This window comes from Acinonyx jubatus, chromosome A1, assembly GCF_027475565.1.
Source record: "Acinonyx jubatus isolate Ajub_Pintada_27869175 chromosome A1, VMU_Ajub_asm_v1.0, whole genome shotgun sequence".
NCBI lineage: Eukaryota > Metazoa > Chordata > Mammalia > Carnivora > Felidae > Acinonyx > Acinonyx jubatus.
The window spans coordinates 154,525,989-154,549,254 of NC_069380.1; the positions used below are offsets into that span (position 1 = coordinate 154,525,989).

The 23,266-nt window shown below is 33.9% G+C and overlaps 1 protein-coding gene across 5 annotated transcripts in view; it reads left to right on the forward strand.

Moving 5' to 3' along the window:
* SLF1 (SMC5-SMC6 complex localization factor 1) overlaps window positions 1–23,266 on the forward strand; it is an 80,981-nt gene that overhangs the window by 33,284 nt on the left and 24,431 nt on the right. For 4 of the 5 annotated variants that reach the window (XM_015065339.3, XM_053223369.1, XM_027037947.2 and 1 more), the window contains 9 exons: window positions 126–272; window positions 1,572–1,718; window positions 2,575–2,697; window positions 3,797–3,850; window positions 4,791–4,949; window positions 6,773–6,936; window positions 14,735–14,866; window positions 15,444–15,609; window positions 22,445–22,592. In XM_015065339.3, coding sequence (XP_014920825.1) covers window positions 126–272; window positions 1,572–1,718; window positions 2,575–2,697; window positions 3,797–3,850; window positions 4,791–4,949; window positions 6,773–6,936; window positions 14,735–14,866; window positions 15,444–15,609; window positions 22,445–22,592 — 1,240 coding nt within the window. The remainder of the gene's footprint in view (window positions 1–125; window positions 273–1,571; window positions 1,719–2,574; window positions 2,698–3,796; window positions 3,851–4,790; window positions 4,950–6,772; window positions 6,937–14,734; window positions 14,867–15,443; window positions 15,610–22,444; window positions 22,593–23,266) is intronic. The other variant, XM_053223565.1, reaches the window with a different exon arrangement.

Sequence of the window (23,266 nt, forward strand, 5' to 3'; positions counted from 1 at the left end):
TAGTTAATCTCATATGTATGTTACAGAAAACCTGCCTTCCTGAGTAGGTGTTTCTATTGTGACTTGCATTGGTTGAGGCTATATTGCATCCACAGTCTAACTAAAGTATTCTTACATGCACATAGAAAGAAAAGCAAAATCATGATGAAGATGTTAACGTTAGTTCTCTTTTGACTGGCCATCACAAAAAAGAAAAATTCAGAGATTCCAATAAAGATTTGAAATTTGTTAAAATGAGAGATGCCTTAGGAAGGTGCACGTATGGAAGTCAGGTAAGATCTTCTAAATGAAAAATAATTTATATTTTACAACTCTTTTCTAAATTTACCAAATGTAATGATATTCATAAAATTGCTTCTTCGTAATTGCATTATTAAAATGTTTATAAGGCATTTGTATACAATTCTAAAAGTTTGCAAAAGTGACTGCTATCTATGCATCAGCTAGGTTAAGAAATAAGAGCATTACCAGTTTTGTAAGATCCTGCTTTGTGTCATTTCTAAACTGTGTCCTCTTTTTCTCCCTCATACCCACAGATGACCTCTATCTTGGCATTTGTGTTATTTTCTTGTTTTTCATTACACTTTTGCCAGCTGTGTATTTATAATTTATGGTATTGATAGCCTTCTGTGACTTTTTTGTTGTGGTGCATATAATGTTTAATTGATTCACAACTCTTTTTTTTTTTTTTAAGAATTTTTTTTATTGTTTGTTTTTGAGAGAAAGCACCTGCAAGTGGGGAAGGGGTAGAAAGAGACGGAGAGAGAGAATCCCAAGGAGGCTCCATACTCATTGAGGAGCCCGAAGCCCAATGTGGGGCTCAATCCCACCACTGTGAGATCACAACCTGAACCAATATGAAAGAGTCAGACGCTCAACCAGCTGACCCACCCAGGCACCCCTCACAACTTTATCTTTTATCCATTTTATTCATTCATATAAGTAAATTTTTGGGTTTCATTTTCTTGGTGTGTGTTTGATTGGTTTGTATTTGCAGTTATGAACGGTTGTGCCATGAACAGTGTGAACATTTTCTTACATGACTCTTGGCACACGTGTTCAGGAGTTTCTCTAGTTTAGGATATATTCCATGGAGTGGATTTGCTGTGTAGTAAGGACTGCATATTTAACTGTAGTAGGTAATGCCCAACTGTTTTCTAAAATGTTTTACTAATGTATACCCACTTTAACAATGGATGAGATTTCCTCTTGTATAAAACTATTATGTTTTTAACAGGGTATACTTGTGTTAGAAGACAGACTCTTGAGGGGCCTGTGGGTGGCTCAGTCGGTTAAGCATCCGACTTCGGCTCAGGTCATGATCTGCCAGTTCGTGAGTTTGAGTCCCACCCCCGGGCTCTGTGCTGACAACTCAGAGCCTGGAGTCTGCTTGGATTCTGTGTCTTCCACTCTCTGCCCCTCCCCTGCTTGCGCTCTCTTTCTGTCTCTCAAAAAATGAATAAATGTTAAAAAAATTTTAAAACAAAAAGAAGTCAGACTCTTGAGTTTGTTTGGATTTTGTAATACATATCATTCATATTGAGATTTAATTGTGGTCTACATACTTATAGAAGGAAATTAAGAAAAAGGATGAAGATGTTCAAAGGAGTTATACTTTGAGGAAAAAACGCAAAAAGGGAAATGAAAGAGATTCCAGGAAAGACATTGAACGTAACAAAATTAGAAGTACCTCAAGAAAGCACATATATAGAGATGAGGTAAAACTTTGTAAGCTCAGCTAAACAGTTCATTTTTTCTGTTTCTTCTATAATAAAATCTAGACATAGAATCTTATTTTTAATATTGCTTGCTGTGTCAAATATAACCTGCACATCTTATGGAAAAAAATTGTCTTCAGTTGGTCTGGTGTGATATTTATAACTAATGTTATAATTAACTTTGGTTTATAAGGAAAGTATTTTTACATGCATACACAAAGAAATTTGAATTAATAGCCAGGATTTTAAAATGCATTCTTTTTTGCCAGTCACAAAAAAGAAAAAGAAACAGTTTCTGAAAAAAGAAGCTAAAATTTCTAAAAAAGTTCCTAAAATTCCTATGAAAAATACCTTGAGACTACATATGTATGTAGTTTGGGTAATACATTCCTAATCTAAATGTTAGTTTTTGTCTTTCTCTTCCCTGGTATAATACACATTATTTTTCATAAGATGGCTTGTCTTTTGAATGGGATCCCTCTTGAGTTAATTTTTCTAGGGTACAAATTAATGTAAACTATAGCATGTTTACATACTATATTCAGAAAAATCTTGAGAAAAATGATAAAGGTAGACAAATAATGAATCATATTATGTGTGACCGTGGCAACAAAAAGGAGGTGGAGGAGAGATTCCAGGAAAGATTAGGAATAGGTAAAACTCTGCAAATTAAAATGTTTGCTACTTTAAACTCTATTTCATTCTGTAATTTTTATGAAATATGATCGTAAAGGTCTTTGTTGAGATTAATGCTGCATGAATGAGTTGTTTTTGTATTCTTTTGTTCATTATGATACTTAGATTTGTGGTGAAATTGCTTTAGTACACTGTCTAAAGTACTTTTATGTGTATGCAGAAAGAAATGAAGAATTCCATTTTTGCTGATGGTGCCAAAGAATCAAATCCCAAGGATGTCAGGACAGATGTGGATATTGTTGAAATAAAAAATGACCTAAGGAAGCACATATATAGAGCTCAGGTAGAACTTGCCGTACTAAAATTTTCTCTAGTTTCATGTCCTCCTTTGGTGTAGCCAAAATATAATAATAGTAATGACTCATTATTATATTTAACGTATCTTAAAATTTTCTCAGTTTATTCCTTTGTTATGAACAGTAATGTATTTGGACATTTAGTAAGTAAGCTGAATTCTCTGCCATTTATAGCTCACTGACGCTAGAGATAAATTGGGTGTTTATAAACTGCTGTATCTTGGTGCAGTAATGCTTGCTAGCCTGATATTAGAGGACGACGGCTGGATAATGGCCTTTGTTCTGGGTCAGCCTCAGTTTTAGGCAGCTCTTGAGAGTTTGGGGGAAAGGGCTTTCTCAGTGATCTTGCCCTGCCCCCAGTGGTAGGAGATTGCTAATGATCTGGGACCCTGATCTTTTCTTGTACTTCTTCAGGAGTAAAGATTTTTTTTTCCTGTTCACTTACCCAGAGGCTTATGGCTTTTCACTTCTACATCCTAGTTGGAAGCCAAAGCTTTATCATTGTTTTAATTTGTATTTCTTCTGGTAATAGCAAGTTTGAGCATATTTTATACCTTCACTTACCATTTGTGTATTTCTGTTCTGTCACCTGCGTACTTAGATTCTTTTTCAGTTTTCCGTTAGGTTATTTTATATCATTGTATCTAAAACTCATTATATAATCAGATTATTATCTCTTTTTATGTTGGTTGCAAATGTTTTTCCAGTCTAATCTTTGAAACCAATATACAATTATAGATATTTTAGAACAGTGGAGGAAGATGGTTATTGTATAGAAAACATGACTATATTTTTTATTCTCTGGACTTTTATACAAAATGTTCTTCCCATTTGTATTTCTAATTATTAAAATACTAAGGACAGTGGACCTCTTCAGTTCTTCAGAGCGAATATGACTTTAATTTTTAAGTTATTTTAGTTTAGAAAGAGAAAATAGAGCATGTTCCAGATCAATTATAGCTATTAATATGCTTCTGAGTCTGTTCTGTAAGTTTCCCCAAGGTTTTATTTTTTTATACACTATAATGTATTGTTCTATCTGAAAAAAAAATTATTAATTTTGGTAATATGGTTGCTATTTTGTAGGCTATCAGATACAGCTGCATTAGAATAGATAAACAACCAGTGTACAATATTGAGGTAAGGGGCTTGGAGCAGTGTGGTGATGGGGGCAAAAAATAAACTTTGTGTTTTGTCATTGTTAGTTATTTTGATACAAAGGAATGTGTTGTCTGTGTAGCAAAGCTTGCCATCAAATGTGAAATGTACGTTCTCTAATCAGTAATGGAAAAAAAAGTAATATTCAATTAAAGCTTTGAAAAAATTGTATATGGTAATAAAAACTGATAATGAGAATTAAAAACTTACCTTGTGCTCATCATGGATGAGTTATATACCCCTGTTCTCACATTTCCCAGCTTTTATGATTACTACTTCCATATTAAATTTTCAATTTAATGTTTATCAAAGTACATATTTCCTTTATATTATTCATTGCTTTACAATTTATCTCATGTAGTCTTTCACAGTATTTCATTGTAGTTATATTTTGACCAAGGGGTCATTCAACTCTTAGAGTTATATTAATGTGCATCTTCAGAGTGATTCTGTGACACAATAGCAATTGTAACTGTTTGCAAACATTGATTGTGCTTGGTGACATCTTAATCTCTTTAGTATATCTTAATAGATGTAGTTTGCTTGTAAGCTTAAAGAAAACCAAAAAATAATTTTGCACCTAAAGAACTATGTGTAGTTTTAGTTCTGAGGTCTCCTCATTATCAACCATACTTTGGAAATGCCTTTTAAAGTTTTCCTTTAGTGGTTGTATTTCCTCTTACTATTTAAGGCAACAGAGAATAATAAGTAAATCAATTAATAATGTATATTTTTGTAGTACCTTATAGTTATAAAACACATTCATATAAATAATCTTTTTGAACCACGTAACAATCCTGTGAAGTCATGAGGGCAGGAATTGTCTTCATTTTACAGATAGGAAAATTAAGTCTCCTTACTAATTTAATTTGCTCCCCAAATTTTTCTCTCTTTTGAGTTCTTGAATCTTTTTTTTTTTTAGGCTAAAAACGCTGAATTTCCCAGAGGTGTATTAAATTTAATTGAAAGTCTCATAGAAGGACAGTTTTTTAAAGAGGCAATTGAAGAGCTTTCCTCATTACAGGCACATTATATCCCCCCTGTATGCCTTCTTCATGCTCTCCTAGAGAACATTCTGCAGGTAAGAGTAGTCCTAGGGGTTTATAATCTTTCAGAGAATGTTAAAATACGGACATTCTCATTTTTTATGTATTTACAGTTTGTCTTTTCAGTATTTTCCCCTCATTTTTAAAATATATTTGTTTTTAAATGTTTTATTTTTGAGAGAGAACAAGTGGGGGAGAGGGCGGAGAGAGAGGGACAGAAGATATGAAGTGGACTCCGCACTGACAACAGCAAGGCAGTGTGGGGCTTGAACGCATCAATTGCGAGATCATGACCTGAGCATCCAGAGTTGGTCGCTCAACCAACTAAGCCACCTAGGTGCCCCTCCCTCATTTTAATAAGAAATGCTGTAGCCATATATTACCTTTTTTTTCGTATATTTTGTATTTGGAGTTATTACAAAACATTTCCTAAAAATTCACAATTTACTATTAGTCCCATAGAACTAACACAGCAATGGGAGACAAAATGGGACCTTAATTAATTTGTAGGAATTCAAAATTACACAGCAAGGACTTGGTGGCACAAAAGAGAGCATTGATTGGCTGCTACAGGAGCATCTCACAGGAGTGATTTGTCTTGGTGAGTTCACCAAGATCCAGGCCTTGGCCTTCACTCTTAGATGTCCACAGCCTGATCTTGGTTATGTCCCAGGAACTCATCCAAATTCAAGAGGTGAAATTATGCTGATTATAGCATAAGATTTAAAAACACGATTTACCTGGTACAGGATGTCAGAAAAAGCAGAGCAGCATTGTCAGTAATCTTCATTGTCTTCACTGGGTGAGCTGTTTTACAAATGCACTAAGGAACTTGAGTCATTCTGCAATCCTTCAGATGCTGGTTTGGGATGGGAGAAGTATATTCTGCTACTCTGGTGGAGGACGGTACAACTTTAGGCTAGGTGATGCAGAAGAAGGTGCAGAGGGAAGAGAGGGCTACTACCTCCCTCATGTTTCCTTTTAGATAATCCCATTGTTGAGCTAGGAGGCAGCACTTTTGTGGAGGCCTGGTTTCCCACATGTGTCCAGGTGGGAACATGGATCTCCTGCAGGCACAAGGTTGGTTTCTCATAAAGACTATATAAGGACTGGGTGTTAGATCTCTCTGGTGCATCCCAGCGAGTCCAAGACTTGAGATCGCGGCCCATTTCTTTTTACTTTTAAACTATTTTCTAGGTACTTTTAAACTATTTTCTAGGTACTACTTTGAGTGATCTAATTTACTTTCTTAGAATCTCTAAGATAATTTTCTCTTAGGAAAAATTTATCTGATTTTTTCTGTGGCGGTAAAGTAACATAAAAATCTGATAACAATGATCAGGAAAGCCATTTGTACAGTGATAATCATTTTATTCATAGTATATGCAGACAATAAACACATTCCTTAAACTGTGAATACCAGTAAGAACAGCTTCTCAGAGGTAGCTTTCTAATTATGTTCTTCATCATAGTGCCAATTTGAAGAAATAACAAACCTACCTAAGCTATGTCAGACTAATGTTGGTGATAACTAAGCATATTGCATGAAAAGCTTTTTACCTTTAATTCCTCTCAGGCCACATTTGGGCACTCTTAATCTCACTATAATCATGAAAAGTAGAGTGGACATTTCATATAAGTTAGTGTCAATAGCTGGGATTACCTAATGTATAGAAACGTATTTAGAATGTGTGTCTTTCTCAGTTGCAGTGTTTAACTAGTTAAATATAATAACTTCCAAATACATCTATTTGGGAAGAAAGTTAGGTCATGGTTATTACAGTTTTAGGCTAGAGGAACAGTTAAAGTGAATTTTTAGCTGTAGCGTTTTACTTGTTTGTTTATTTTTAAACAATAGGATAACATAGATACATTTTCTGGCCGATACTTTCATATATTGTCTGCTCTTCTTCACCTACATCCTCCTTGGAAGTCCCCAGCCATGTCAAGATATTACTTAGAGCTGTTTCAGTGTCCAACTTGTATGAAAGGAGCATGGTCTCTCATAGAAGTGCTTATCAGGTAAGGAATTTGACATGTGAGGATGCTTAATTTTATCTCATTTTGCTATATATGTTTTAGACAAAAATGAAAGAAGTACATTTCATGTTAGAAAAAGTTTATGTGTGTGTATAATATGTTTGTTGTATTTCTTATAAAACTCACAAAAATGTCAAGTCTAGATTGGTCATATTTGTCATTTAGTTTCTTTACAAAAGAAAAGTTTAATGAAATAGGAAAAGCAAATCATTATTTGTTTTGATTTTTTTAACAAAATTATATGTGTGTATATTGTTTTAAAATCTAATTAAAATTTATTGAATATGGAGATGATCAAATTTTGGTCATCAAAAGTGTAAACATTGGTATCTGTATATATTCTCTCTTACAGTGTTTTTTGGGGTTTTTTTAGCTAGAAATCTGAATTTTGAAACAAATTAGTGTTCCCTAAAGAGTCATTCCTTTTGTGTCTCTGCATGTTTTCTTCCTAGATTCTTCTTTTTGTCTTGAAGATGTTTCTCTGGAAATCCTTTTTAATTCTCTTTCTTTGTACCAAACCATGAAGGTTTTTTTTGTTTGTTTTTGTTTCTTTTTTTTTTTTTTTTCTTCTCAGATAGCTCCCTGTATCTGGTAGCCTGCTTTTGTTTGGAAAGTACTTCCTTATCCAAGTGTTCAGTTTTAGGACACTCCATCATGGTGAGAGAAAGGATGCTTGACTAGCTAGGCAAAGGCCAGACCTTTGATTATCTCTTTGAGATTATAAAGATTATATCTTTGAGATTATATAAAGGTATAAAGGTTGTGATATATTGGAAGTGAACTAATCACCTGGCTAGCATGCTTTTTGTTAATTCTTTCAACAAGTGTTTATTGAGTACTTATTGGGAGCCAGGCACTGTGCAACATATAGGGGATATCTTTTTTTTATCTGGGGATAAAAAGGTAAATAAAAAAGCAGTTCCTTCATTTAAAAAAAAAAAAAAATGATTGTTTATTTTTGAGAGAGAGCATAGGCACACACGTGAGCAGAGGAAGGGCACAGAGAGAGGGAGAAAGAATTGTAAGCAGGTTCCCTGCTGTCAGCTCAGAGCTCTGCAGAAGGTGGAATTCACGAACCTTGAGATCATGATCTGAGCAAAACTCAAGAAGTTGGGTGCTCAACCAACTGAGCCACCCAGGCGCCAGTTCCTTCACTTTTGAAGGTGACTGAGATATAAATACAATTCTAAAGCACCAGTACTAGTCCAGCATTTGTATAAAATGTGAAGATATATGGGTTATGTATTTACAAATCTGCATCTTTACTGTTATTGTCATTATTTAAAAGCCCTCATGGCTTCATATGTAAACTATTGCAATACCTGCTTTATTGATCTTGATTCTACTTTTTGCCCTTTATCTTCCAAAGTACCTGAGTATATTCTTACCAAAGTAATGTTGTCATTTCCCAGATAAGTTCTCCATTAATTGACACATCACCTATAAGAGACTATTGGAATTCCTTAGCAAAACATGTAAGACCTTTTGTGATTTAGCTGCTGTATATGGCTCTATTCTCATCTTCATTATTTTCCCAAATGTGCTCAGTAACTAAACTATTTTTCATTTCCTATCCCTTTGCTCTTATGTTTTCTCTGCCTAAATATACCTCTATTCCTGAACCCCATGAATATCTAGCCAATTCCTAATTATACTTCAACTTATAACTCAGATGCCACTTCATAATTCTTGCCCTTTCCTCTAAGTTGTTTGTCACTCACTTCAGCTTCTGACTTTTTCAAGAGTAGATGCCCAGTTTTTCTAAGGCTTTTTTTTTTTTTAATTCAGGTATAGTTAACACACAGTGTTATATTAGTTTCAGACATACAGTATAACAATTCAACAATTCTTTACATTACTCGGTGCTCATAATGGTGAGTGTACTCTTTAATTCCCAATACCTATTTTGGCCATCTACCTACCCATCCACCTCCCTTCTGACATCCACCAGTTTGTTCTCTGTATCTAAGAGTTTGATTTATTTTGTCTGTTTATTTATTCATTTATTTTGTTTCTTAAATTCCACATATGAGTTAGATCATGTGGTATTTGGCTTTCTCTGACTTACTTTTTTCATTTAACATTATACCATGTGGATCCATCCATGTTGTTGAAAATGGCAAGAGTTTTTGTTTTTTTTGTTTTATGGCTGAGTAATACTCCATTGTAAAGAAATTGATTCATCTCTGGATGGATACTTGGGTTGCTTCCATACACTGACTATTGTAGATAATGCTGCAGTAAACACAATGCATATATCTTTTCCAATTAGTGTTTTTATTTCCTTCCTTTGGGCAAATACCCAGGAGCAGAATTATTGAATCATATGGTTATATCTATTTTTAATTTTTCGAGGAACCTCCATACTATTTCCCAAAGTGGCTTCACCAGCTTGCATTAACACCAACTGTACAAGGGTTCCTTTTTCTCCACATCCTTGCCAACACTTGTTTTTTTCTTGAGTTTTTGATTTTGGCCTTTCTCATAGGTGTGAGGTGATAACATGGTGGTTTTGATTTGCATTTCCCTAACGATGAGTGATGTCAAGCATCTTCTCAAGTGTCTGTTGGCCATCTGGAAGTCTTCTTTGGAGAAATGTCTGTTCATATCTTCTGCCCATTTTTAATTAGATTATTTGTTTTTTGGGGGTGTTGCATTGTGGAAGTTCTTTATATATTTTGGCTAGTAACCCCTTATCAGATATATCGTTTGCAGATATCTTCTCCCATTCAGTAGGCTGTCTTTTTGTTTTGTTGATGGTTTCTTTTGCTAGATCCAAGCATTTTATTTTGGTACAGTTCCAGTAGTTTAATTTTGCTTTTATTTTCCGTGCTTTAGGGGACATAGCTAGAAAAATGTTTCTGCGGCTGATGTCAAAAAGATTGCTGCCTGTGTTTTCTTCTAGGGATTTTATGGTTTCAGGTCTCACATTTAGGTCTTTCATCCATTTTGAGTTTATTTTTGTATGTGGTGTAAGAAAGTGGTCCAGTTTTATTCTTTAGCATGTAGCTGTCTGTCCAGTTTTCCCAACACCATGTGTTGAAAAGACTGTCTTTTTTTCTTATATATTCTTAATCTTCTTTGCCATGGATTAATTGACCACATAATTGTGGGGTTCTTTCTGGGTTTTCTCTTCTATTCCATGGATCTGTGTGTCTCTTTTTGTGCCAGTACATATGGTTTTTGATTACTACAGCTTTGTACTATATCTTGAAATCGGCGATTGTGATACCTCTAGTTTCATTCTTTTCTTTTTTTTTAATTTATTTTTTTTAATGTTTACTAATTTTTGAGAGACAGATTGTGAGTGGGAGGTGGACAGACAGAGAGGGAGACACAGAATCTGAAGCAGGCTCCAGGCTCAGAGGTGTCAGCACCGAGCCCAACATGGGGCTCGAACTCAAGAACCGCAAGATCATGACCTGAGCTGAAGTCAGACACTTGACCAACTGAACTACCTAGGCACCCCCAGTTTTATTCTTCTTAAGATTTCTTTGACTACTGGGGCCTTTTGTGGTTCTATTTTAGTATTACTTGTTCTGTCTCTGTAAAAAATGCTGTTGATATTTTGGTAGGGATTGCGTTAAATCTTTAGATTAATTTGAATAGTGTGGGCATTTTAACAATATTGGTTCTCCCAGCACATGAGCCTGGAATATCTTGCTTTTTCTTTGTATCACCTTCAGTATCTCTCATCAGTGTTTTATAGTTTTCAAAGAACAATTCTTTCACTTCCTTGGTTGAGTTTATTGCTATGTATTTTATACTTCTTGGTGCAATTGTGGATGGAATGGTTGCCTAATTTTTTCTTTCTGCTACTTCACTACTAGTGTACAGAAATAAAACAGATTTCTATATATTGATTTTGTATCCTACAACTTGACTGAATTCATTTATCATTTCTTATAGTTTCTTGGTGGAGTCTTTAACATTTTCTTTTTTCTTTTTTCTTTTTTTCTTTTTTTTGTTTTTACATTTATTTTTGAGAAAGAGAGAGACAGAACGTGAGCAGGGGAGGGGCAGAGAGAGAGGGAGACACAGAATCCGAAGCAGGCTTCAGGCTGTGAGCTGTCAGTACAGAGCCCGATGAAGGGCTTGAACTCAAGAACCATGATATTATGACGGGAGCCAAAGTTGGTTGCTTAATTGACTGAGCCACCCAGGCACCCCTAACATTGTCTATATATAGTATCCCATCATCATCTGTAAATAGTGAAAGTTGTACTTCTTCCTTACCAATTTGGATGCCTTTTATTTCTTTTTCTTGTCTGATTGCTGTTACTAGGACTTCCAGTATTATATTGAATAAAAGTAGTGATAGTGGACATCCTTGTCTTGTTCCTGACTTTAGGGGGAAAGCTCTCAGTTTTTCACTATTAGGGATGATGTTAGCTGTAGGTTTTTCATAAGTGACCTTTAGTATGTTGAGGTATGTTCCCTCAATACCTACTTTGTTGAGGGTTTGTATCATGAATGGATTTTGTACTTCGTCAGCTGCTTTTTCTGTGTCTCTTGAAATGATCATATGGTTTCTATCTTTTCTCTTGTTGATGTGATGTATCATGTTGATTGATTTGTGAATATTGAACTACTCTTGCATCCCCTGAATAAGTCCCACTTGATCATGATGAATTGTTTTTTAGATGTATTATTAAATTTGGTTTGCTAATATTTTGTTGAGAATTTTTACATCTTTATCAGTTATTGGCCTAGAGTTTTCTTTTTTTCTGTGATCTTAATCCAGTTTTGGTATCAAGGTAATGCTGGCCTCAGAATGAATTTGGAAGCTTTTTTTCCTCCTCTATATTTTGAAATAGCTTGAAAACAGTAAGTTTTAAATTGTCTTTAAATGTTTGGTAGTATTCACCTGCGAAATCATCTGGTCCTGGACTTTTGTTTGTTGAGAGATTTTTGATTACTGATTTTCATTGCTAGTAATCAGTCTGTTCAAATTTTCTTTTTTTTTCCTGATTCAATTTTGTGAGGTTATATGTTTCTGGGAATTTATGTTGCTTTTATGTTGTCCAATTTGTTGGCATATAATTTTTTATAATACTCTCATAGTCTTTTATATTTCTGTGGTTTAAATTGTTATTTCTCCTCTCCTTCATTTCTGAATTTGTTTGAGTCCTGTTTCTAGTTTGTCAATTTTGTTCACCTTTTCAAAAAAGTAGCTCCTTGTTTGATTTTTTTAAGTCTCTATTTCATTTATTTCTGCTTTAATCTTTATAATTTCCTTCTTTCTGTTGGCTTTAGGCTTGGTTGTTCTTTTTAGGTTTAAGGTAAAGTTGTTTACTTGAGATGTTTCTTTCTTCTTGAGATAGACCTATATTGCTATAATCTTCCCTCTTAGAACAGCTTTTGCTGTATCTCAAAGATTTTGGACCATTATATTTTTATTTTCATTCATCTCTATGTATTTTTTTATTTCCTCTTTGATTTCTTGGGTGACCCATTCATTGTTGAGTAGCATGTTATTTAACATCTGTGTATTTGTGTTCCAATTTTTTTTTTTTTTTTTGTGGTTGATTACTAGTTTCATACTTTGTGGTCAGAATAGATGCGGGATATGATTTCAATCTTTTTAAAATGTTGAGTTTTTTTGTAGCCTAACGTGATCTTTTCTGCAGAATGTTCTGTGTGCATTTGAAAATAAGGTGTATTTTGCAGGTTTTGGATGGAATGTTCTGAATATATCTGTTAGATCCATCTGGTCCAATGTGTCATTCAGTGGCACTATTTCCTGGTTGATTTTCTGTCTGATCTATCCAGTGATGTAACGGGGTGTTAAAAGTCCCCTACTGCTATTGTATTACTCTCGATTTCTTCCTTTATGTCTGTTAATAGTTGCTTTATTTATTTTCACGCTCCCATGTTGGGTGCATAAATACTTAAAATTGTTATATCTTCTTCTTGGATTATTCCCTTCTGGTTATGTAGTGTCCTTTGTCTCTTGTTACAGTCTTTGTTTTAAAGTCTGTTTTGTCTGGTGTAAGTATTGCTACCCCAGCTTTCTTTTTGCTTCCATTTGCATAATGTTTTCCCATCTCTTCACTTAAATGCTCAGTTTTAAACATCTCTATCCTTAGTCTTAATACAATATCTGGAATGTAATAAATGTTCAGATCAATTAATTGATGCAATAGGAGGTGGAATTACAAGTAGACTTTTTAATAAACAAATACCCAGATTTCATTTCAAAACAATTGGGTTCATTGGGAGTCAGAAAGAAGGTGTTTAGGGAAGTGGTAGACATATAGATGAGCTGGATAGTATTAGTCTACTTTTAAATATATTTGAAATATTCCCTAAAATATGTTTTTGGGTTTTTTTAATTTTTAAAAAAAATTTTTTTTTTAAATGAAAGATACTATGGTGTCCAACTCTGGCACTTTTCAGATAGACTAATTATATAGGCATAGAACATCTTCTAGAAGAGATTTGAGTATTGTTAAATTAAATTTTAACAGTCATTCATGACCCTCCTAACCTGACAATGTGGTATTCAAAAAGAAGATGGGAAAGGTGGAGACAGGTAGAAAATTACAAGTACATTGTTTATATAATTGATAATAAATTTGGAACATTATTATAAGTATTGTTACGTAGGATTTCTTAGTCCTAGCTTTCTGAGTAATTGCACACCCTCTTTAAAAAAAAAAAACTATACAACTTTGCTGTCCAACCCAGTAGCCAATAGCCACATGTGACCATATTTAATTTTAAGATTAGGGGCGCCTGGGTGGCTCTGTTGGTTGACAACTGACTTCGGCTCAGGTCATGATCTCGCAGTTTGTGGGTTCGAGCCCCATGTCGGGCTCTGTGCTGACAGCTTGGAGCCTGGAGCCTGCTTCGGATTCTGTGTCTCCCCCTCTCTCTGCCCCTCCCCTGCTCATGCTCTTTCTCTCTCTATCTCTTTCTCTCAATAATAAATAAACGTTAAAAAAATTAAAATAAATAAATAAATAAATTTAAGATTAAAATTCAAGTCTTCAGTTGCACATTTCACGTGTTCAGCAGGACATATCCCATCATCACCGAAAGTTCTGTTGGACAGTACGGCTATAGTAGATGAAAAGAAAATATTAAATTTTTAAAAATGCATATTTATTTATTTTAAGAGAGAACACACTCACACCCAAGTACGGGGGCGGGGGGGGGGGGCGCAGAGAGAGAGGGAGAGAGAGAAAGAATCACAAACAGACTCTGTGCTGTCAGCATAGAGCCCAACAGGAGGCAGGAGGCTCTATCCTACAAACCAAATCATGACCTGAGCCAAAATCTAGAGTCAGATGCTTAGCCGACAGAATGACCCAGGTGCCCCAATATTAAATTTTTTAAACTCTTAAAAAATAGCCTTAAATGACCTTCATTTTACTAGATAATAACAACAAATAATCTTGAGTAAGAAGAGGACTATAGAAAGTATTCTAAGAGACTATAGCTTATCATCTGAATTGAAAGTGTTTAATGAAATACATAATTTTTTGGTGTTTATCAGTGAAATAAAGAATAGAGTACCATTTGGCTATTAAATATTACAGTCGTTTACAAACAGAAATGAGATCTGTATTACTAAAAATTAAATGTCATGAGCTATTTGACATGGTTTAATTTTTAAAGGAAGAAAACATACTAATGAAATATTGTTGATTAGTTTTATAGTTTGTTGAAGCAAATTTCATTAGATTTCTAATAATTCTCTCAAAGAAATACTTTGTCCACAGAATATTCATTAAATTGCTTGTATGTTACAAATTATTGGGTTCATGTTCTTCAGGTCTTGTCTTTACAATGAAAGTTTTTGTCATCAAATTTCGAAAAATATTATTGGCAGTAAGGTGCTCCACCTGACCCTGCTCAAATTTTTCTTTAATTTAGTGGAAAGTGAAGTGCGACATCTGAGCCAAAAGTAAGTTTAATCATAAAGAAAAATTTTTCTATATTTATATTGTTTTATGTGTTATTTTTCTAATTTATGTACATCTAAAAAGTCACCTTGTTTTCTAGTTTAAAGTAGATTTGTTTTTAAAACATGGTTGTAGACATAGTCTTTCAGTAAAGTTTTTTATGTTCTTTATGTGGCTTCAGTTCACATTTTTGTTTTTCACTAATTTAGACATTTGGATAGGTAAAATTTCATATATTTTTCAGGGTTTATGTATTTTTTAATTCTTAAGTAATGGAATACCTAAGTGGAAGTTCTACTGGGTTTTTTAACATTGAATCTGTAATATCCATGATGAGTTTTGTGTATGTTCTAAGACATGCAGTTAGATTACTATTTGTGTTTTTGATCATTATATTGAATTATTACCATTTTTTATATTGTGCTCTTTATTATAATTTTGTTAAAATCTTTATATATTACACCCTTTCTATATTTAGAAATCACTAGATCGTTTTGTGTTATGGCAAAAGATATTATGCCTAATGACTATAGTGATCAAGTTGGCATAAAAATATACTTTGATTCATATTTTCATTAGGTTGTATGACTGGTCAGATTCTCAGAGTCTGAAAATAACAGGAAAAGCAATTCTTCTTGAAATCTTTTGGTCAGGAAATGAGGCCTCTGGGCTTTTGACCAAACCAGTAAATATGCTTTTGGAGTGGACCATATATTCTCACAAGGAAAAATGCAAGTCTAATGATGTAAGTAGAATTGATTTACAAAAGAATAATGACCTATGAAAAAGTACATCTTTGAGTTACACATCTTTTGTCTTTATTCTTTGAACAGTTTGAATAAAAGTAAAATCTCTCCAAATGTATCATTGTTTTCTGTTTAGGTTTTATTGTAAAAGATCCTTAGAAGTTGGTTTCTTCATCATCTTACGTCTGGGTGTAGTAGCTAGGGACAGTTTTTTGATCATTACTGCTAAGATATCTGAATTCACTTTAGATTTTTTACTTTTGTACAATTTCAATTCTTACGGAACCTATGATTTTAAAAACTGAGTCCATACATTTTTTTGTGTGTACAAATAGAAAGTTTTACTTGTTTTTAAAACTACCTTTGTGGTTGTTAGTTATTTCTTCATAAGTAGATCTTGCTTGTCATTAGAAATTTAAAGTACGGTGATTTTAGTGTATTACCTATCTGAAGGGTAGTTGGGAAAATTAAATGCACTGAAATATGTAAGGTGCATTGCAACGTACTGTGCCATGTTTTGGATGCATAATAACCATTTATCACCTTTCTTCTCTTGAGAATAATCTGCCTTTGGGACTTAATTGTCTGTTTTTTGTGTGTTAATATCATTGATTTCTGCTTATAATTTTTTTTCAGGCTGTTATTTAAATTATAGTTAGTGAACATACAGTGCAATATTGGTTTAAGCAGTAGAATTCAGTGATTCATAACTTACATACAACACCCAGTGCTCATCACAAGTGCGCTCCTTAATACCCATCACCCAACTAGCCCATGCCCCACCACCTCCCTCTGTTCTCTGTCATTAAGAGTCTCTCAGCTGTTCATAATTTTTTTAGTTCTTTCCTTTTATATCTTGAATATTTGGATCTATTTTCTTTTTAGTCCTTATTTCTAATATACTCAAAATAAATTGCCTTTGACTACGGATTGAGATTTATTCACAGGTTTTAATACTTCAGTGTGCTGTTAGTGTTTTTTTTTTCCCCAATGTTTTTTATTGTCAGTTATGAATTCTTTGATTCAAGAAGCATTTTAATATGCTTTAAAACTTCTAACTGGATATATTCTTGTTATGATTAATGGATATGTTTGTTTGTGCTTTTTTGTTAATTTCTAATGTAAATTATAGTTAAAAAAATGAGCCCTGTATTTCTGGCATGTGAAGTTAACTGAACTTTACTTTTCGAGTCCATGTAAGATCAGAGTAAACAGTATGTTTTCCCCATTGTTTTAAATTCCTCTCTGTCACTTTTAAGTCAAATTTAATAATTGCCTAAATTAATACTTCTGAATCTACTTTGTAAATTTGTTGCTTTTTCTTTCTTTTTTTTTATTTTAACCATTTGTTTGTGTAGATAATGCATAGTGTTTTAGGTGGAGAATTCTGGTGTGAAATGGCCATAAGTCTATTCTTTCTCCAGGAAAATTCTTACATAGTTTCTCTTCTCATATTTCCTCTGACTGACTTTTTCTGCTCTACTTTTTTTAGTTCCAATTAAACTTACTATACTTTCTCCATGTATCTTCTGTGCTTTTTCCCTGTCATCTAGATTTTCAGGTCTTTCATATTGTGAAGCATTCTGGGTAGTGTCTTTTCATTTAATTTTTAATTCACTAGTCTCTTTTCAGTAGTGTCTAATATGTTGTTAAACATGACTATTGCATTTTTACGTTTTGTATTTTTGCCAGTTTTAGACGTTTTTACTTCCTAATTACTATGACATGTTTTTATGGTTTCTGGTTGCCTACAAAATATTCAAGGTTTTCTTTCGTTTTTCAACGTGGCAGTAATAAATTTATAGTCTTTGACTGACTGTTGCATATCTGAAGGCTTCATAAGTCTACCTGTTTTCTCCTGTTAACTTCTCTTGTGTTTTATATATTCTCTTATGAGCTAGTTATCATTTACTATATGCCATAAATCACATTTGAAAAATTATTTGTAAAAACAATAACATGACAAAGACAGAATATCTTCCTCTGGAGAGAATTTCTTTTGCCAGGTTTGAGGGTTCCTGGGTAATCCCAAGTGAAGTACAGGGCTACAAATACAAACAGTTTTTATTAGGCCTTGGGCTATGGCTTTTATACTCCTTTTCCTCTGGGCTCCAAAAACCACAGTTTTATATCTCAGCTCTTTCTCTGGATTCAACAAGTGTCCTTAGGGTAAAGTCATCTAGCTTTGAGTGCCTCATTTGGCTTTTTACCTTCTCCTAGATCTTGGCTTAGCAATTTCTTAATAGGTTTCCAGAAGATGTTTTACCTATTTTATTCAACATTTTTAGTTTTCTTCTTTAACAGCATATATTTGAATTACTTAGGCCTCTATTATCAGAAACGGAAGCCCTTACTGGTCTTTCAGAATTCTGTTTAGGTGGTACCTGAGGCTTTAAAAAAAGAAAATTCTTTTAAAGGCCCCAAACTTTCTTTAATTTGGCATTAAAAGGGAGAATTATTTCCGAGTATTGCTTGTCTCTGTGACCAAGGAGTTGTATTATGTGGCAATAACCAAGTGAGTAGTCTTATTTAAAAAAACAGGGTTAAAAAAAAAAAATAGGGTTATATACATGTGTATAAGTTAGTCAACATAAAATGACACTTCATCGGCAGTTGAGTTTAATACTTCTGTAATACTTTTAAGATAAAACTGATAACATTCTGAGGCGCCTGGGTGGCTCAGTCAGTTAAGCATCCGACTTCGCTCAGGTCATGATCTCACGGTCCGTGGGTTTGAGCCCTGCGTCGGGCTCTGGGCTGACAGCTCAGAGCCTGGAGCCTGTTTCGGATTCTGTGTCTCCCTCTTTCTCTGACCCTCCCCTATTCATGCTCTCTCTCTCTCTGTCTCAAAAATAAATAAATGTTAAAAAAAAATTAAAAAACTGGTAACATTCTTATTAATTACTGTTTGTCTTTTTATGTACTTTTTAGATCATAGAATCATTAGGGATAGAAAATATTTTCTTATTATGGAGCATTTCTTTTTTATCCATTTGGGTTATATAGATTAAATTACTCATTTATAACTGAAAATAATAATAACACTGACATTTTCACAGTTTTACAAAAGTACTGTCAAAGATAGAAATTTACTCAGGAAATGCTGATGTAAATAATAACAGATTTACCCGTATTTAACTTAAAGATTTTTGTTCAGATTTTTAAATAAATTAAACATTTTGTGAAGCATTGCAGTTGTAGCATCGGTTATAATACTAGAACTTGACAGATTAAACTTTAAACTTGACAGATTAATATTTTATTTAACATTTGAATTGTGTAAATTCATATAAACTGGTTTTTGTGTGTATGTGTTACCTTATCTGCTAGAATTCATTCTTGAACTAATTAAATCTTCTTGGCAGTTTCCAATTTCAAGAATTCCATGCATGTTCACAGACATCATTTTCTGTACTATAAAGCATTTGTTTCTTGATTTGCTGAGTTGAAGCATTCAATTTAAGTCATTAGCTAAACAGAAGTCCTCAGTTTATGCTAATATTGTTTTGTCATAATGTCAATCAGCAAGTGTTGCAGAGTGACACAATGGCAGTGAATTTCATTGTCATTAATCTGAGAAAGCTTTGGGCTTTCCTTGGCAAAGAGCAGAGGTGAGCTGTGTCAAGGTTAGGAGGGAGGTATAAATTTTGCTAAGCTTGGTGGTTAGTCCTACTTTTCTTTGTGATGTCTTTAAGTGCTATTTAATGATAACCCTACTATTATAGGTAGAAATGGAAGCTACTTTGTATTTAAAAATAAGGAAATTGAGGCTAAAGAGTTTAAGGAACTTCTTCAAGGTGTCACAGCTTGTTAGGGCAAAGTCTTGACTAGGGGCCAAGTCTCCATTGCAACATACTTTCTCTTGCTTCAGATGCCAGTGTTTTAAACAGGAAGAGGCACATTATGTGTATTATGTTTGCATCTTTCTGACAGAGGTACTAGAGGAGCCATGTGTCCTCTATTGCCATGGGATATTATGTAAAGCCCTAACCTGGGAGTCGGAAGGCCAAGACTGTAGTTTGTTCTACATAATACACTAGTCGGTTTTTGGAAGATCACCAAATTGATTGATTCAATGGAGATTACTTGTACTGGCAGTCAATAGAGACACTAGAGAACTGTATTGACAAAATGTCTGATAATAGACTTTAACACATTAGAAAGGGGATTCTAAGATAAATATATGTCATGTGCAGATCATGTCTATCTTTCATTTGTTTGTTAATTCTCAGGGTTTTCTGTTCTTTCAGCTTTAGCAAACATTTCAATATTCCAGGAAAGCTTGTCTCCCTTGATGATGTATTTGCCATATTCTCACTAATCTCCTTCTAAATCATATATATTCACTCTGTTAGAATTGGTAGCATTATTTATACACTGTTAAAGTCACAGTGAGTACAGTCCATAGCGCAATATCTTGGCTCTGTGGTGACGGTGAGTGGCATAGATAAGAATATAACGTGAAAGGGTCCAAACCCTGATTTGAAAGTGTCTTTTTGTATAAAAATTTACTATAATGAATATGTGGTAGTATGGATGCTTAGCTAATGTCACACGGGTAAGAATAATTTTAACAAGATCTTTCTTACCATGGCAAAGAAGCTACAGTAATTCCTTGCAAGTACTACCTGTCTCTATTTAATAACAGTAGTATCAAGGTAAATTGGATAATAGGCACTATCAAAATTACTTTGTGGTACCAAGTACATGTGTACTTACATTTGTGTAAGGAAAGAGAAAGGTCCCAACTGGTTGATTTTGTGGGGTCTTTTTTTTAATTGATGGAGTGCTGGATTGTGGTTTTACATGAGACTTAGCTCTGTGGGCTAACCTCCTTTTTCCCTATTCAGAGCCTTATGACTAGGGATCTGAAGTGATCCTGATTTATTCTACTCTTGGGATGGAGAATATTTTGCGAAATCAAAATTTGCCAATTTCTTGATAGTTTCCTAAGTAGTGTCATTGCTGACATTCAGATAAACATTTTGTTGCAAAGAACATTCTGCAGCATGGATCTTGATATGATCAACTTTTAGTTCAAATGTAGATTCTCACTGTCCTGTTTTATGTTCTCTTGATAAGTTGAACCCTGAGAAATAAAACTTGCTCAGAGTGATTATCTCCATGTTGGCTTTAAAAGTCAAGAGTTGGCTTCCTGCAAACTACTTTGAAGACTAGCTAAGACTCAATGCCTAAGGGAGTGAGTTGTGGTCAGCTTATGGCTCAGACCCTACCAGGGTACTAGGGGAGGAGTTGTACTTTCCCGCCTGCTGATACAGCCAGTCCTACTGCTAGCTGCCCGGGTCACACAGCTGCAACTTCAAGACTTAAACACAGCCCTCTAATCAGGGTGGGCGAGAGGGTGGTGCTGATGCCCAGTCATGAATCCTGACCTGGCAGCATCGAGCTGTGGTCAAGGTTCTGTGTTGAGGCTCCTGATGATATTACAGGAAGGGTAGTGCTTCCCTAACCATGCAGCTTAAAGTCTCCTCGGCCCCATTCTTCATAGTCTCTCTCTCACATTCTAATGTCCAGCCCTGCCTTAATGCAGTACGGCCATACAGTGTGATAGAGCCACAGGGAACTTGCACACCTACCTAAGCACCCTGACTCTGGGCTTTTCCTCAGTAAACACTGTTTTGGCAGGCCTGGTGTATGTGCTGCTTGCACAACAAACCAGAACTAGAACTTTAGTTTTGAAGTTAGTAATAGCTTCTTATAATAAGGAATGATGGTACTCTTATGAAATATTTTATACTGTAGGAACCTTGTCTGCTGAAGGCAGGAGAAAGAAATCCAGTAGTCTCTGATGGTTCGTGATTTCTCTGCCCTTAACCCCATATTAGGTTTAGTATAGTTGCGGAACATAGCACTTACCATCTATTTGGATACTATAACATTTATTTATTAAAATCTTTTCACATGTTTTGTACCCAGCTGTTAATTTGGCATTTTTTTCACACATCCAACCCACCTAAAGAACAAATACCGAAAGTAAAAGAATTTCAACTAGTTTTAATGTCATTGTGGAAAAGTGTTAATTTTTAAATCAAAAGTGTTTAAAAATATTTTTATACCTCTTTGCCTTCATATTTTGTGAATTAGAGATTTTCCACATTAGGGTAAAGCATACTTACTGTAATTAAAGTTTGTATGCTTGCTTTATTTTTTATAGGAATTTAGTGTTTAGAAGTGATAATATAGAACAATATTCATCTTTAAGAATTGATCCCTATACATCCCTAAATTAGGTAATGTAACTTGATACAATTTAATAATTAGAATTTTAACCAATCTGTTTCTTTACAACAATCTTGTTTGCTAAAGTTCTTATTCATTGTGTTTTTTAAGTCTTTTTCTGGAGTATGCCATATGGAGAAATGGAAAGTTTAATTTTATATATAAACAGGGATGGCTAAGTCTATTTTTTTTTTTAATATCTCTGTATTCCTGTTAACAGAAATCCACAGAAGCCAGATATCTCCTCCATGTTTTAATTGAATTACTGCCATAGTAAAGCACTTGACACTGTTGAATAATGATATTTTAAAAGTTTATTCTAAGCTGTCTGTATATAAGTACTGGAGGTTTTGTTTTATTAGCGGTTTTGTCATATGGATATAAAGATTTAGATATGGATAGGGGGAGGAAGGAGAGGCAGAAAATGGAGAGAGGGAATTAGCTTGCTGCGGTTCTCAGGAACACCTTTTAGTGTTAGCGTACTCTAATTTTAAATAGCTAAGTTTGCCTCAACAAGTATTTGAAATAAACACTAATAAAAAAAACCATCTATTTTAATATCCATTACTAATATTTGTCCCATCTTAATGTTAGGTCTTCAAACATGAACTAGCCTACTTACTCACAGGAATTCTTGGAGCAGCAATAGATTATTGGATCTTCGTTGGTCTGAAGAGGGGTAAAAATGTGATGCGGCACATGTCTGATGACTTAGGAAGTTATGTTTCCCTTTCATGTGATGGTGAGTCTTCTGTGTTGTTTTTCTTAGACCTATTATGTGATTTTCCTTTAGGCAGTCTGTAATCTTTAACGTACATTCATATGAAGCTTTCTTAAAATAGTTACACACACACAGGCATGCATAACATAGAAACAGTATAAAGAAGGTAAAAATTCTTCATCATGAATGTTCCCACGCAGATAAACATTTAACTTTTTTATCTATTTCTTTCTAGTAATATCTAAGTATTTTTATACTCTTGAACTCGTATATATCATTTTATACTCTTATTTTCCTCTAAATGTTACATGAGCCTTCACCCCCACCACATTATTTATTTTTCAAAATATTATTTTGATGACTTCACAAAAACGGAATATTAGATGGTAATGTAGAAAATAGTACCTGGAAATATTTATTTATATGCAATATTATTAATATTTTCCTTAATCATATAATTAAAAATTATAAGTAAACTACCCTATGCAAGTAAATATTTGACCAAATTGTTTTTAATTTCAAAAAATTATTAACTAGACAAATTTAAATCAGTTTATTGTCTTTTCATTGAAGTAGCGGATTAACTTTTTTATGTATGGCGTTTCAGAATCTTACATGGTAAGAACACTTTTCAGTCCTTTTAATACTTATAATCATTGAGGTTGAGTAGAAAGCATTATCCTTCATCTTATATG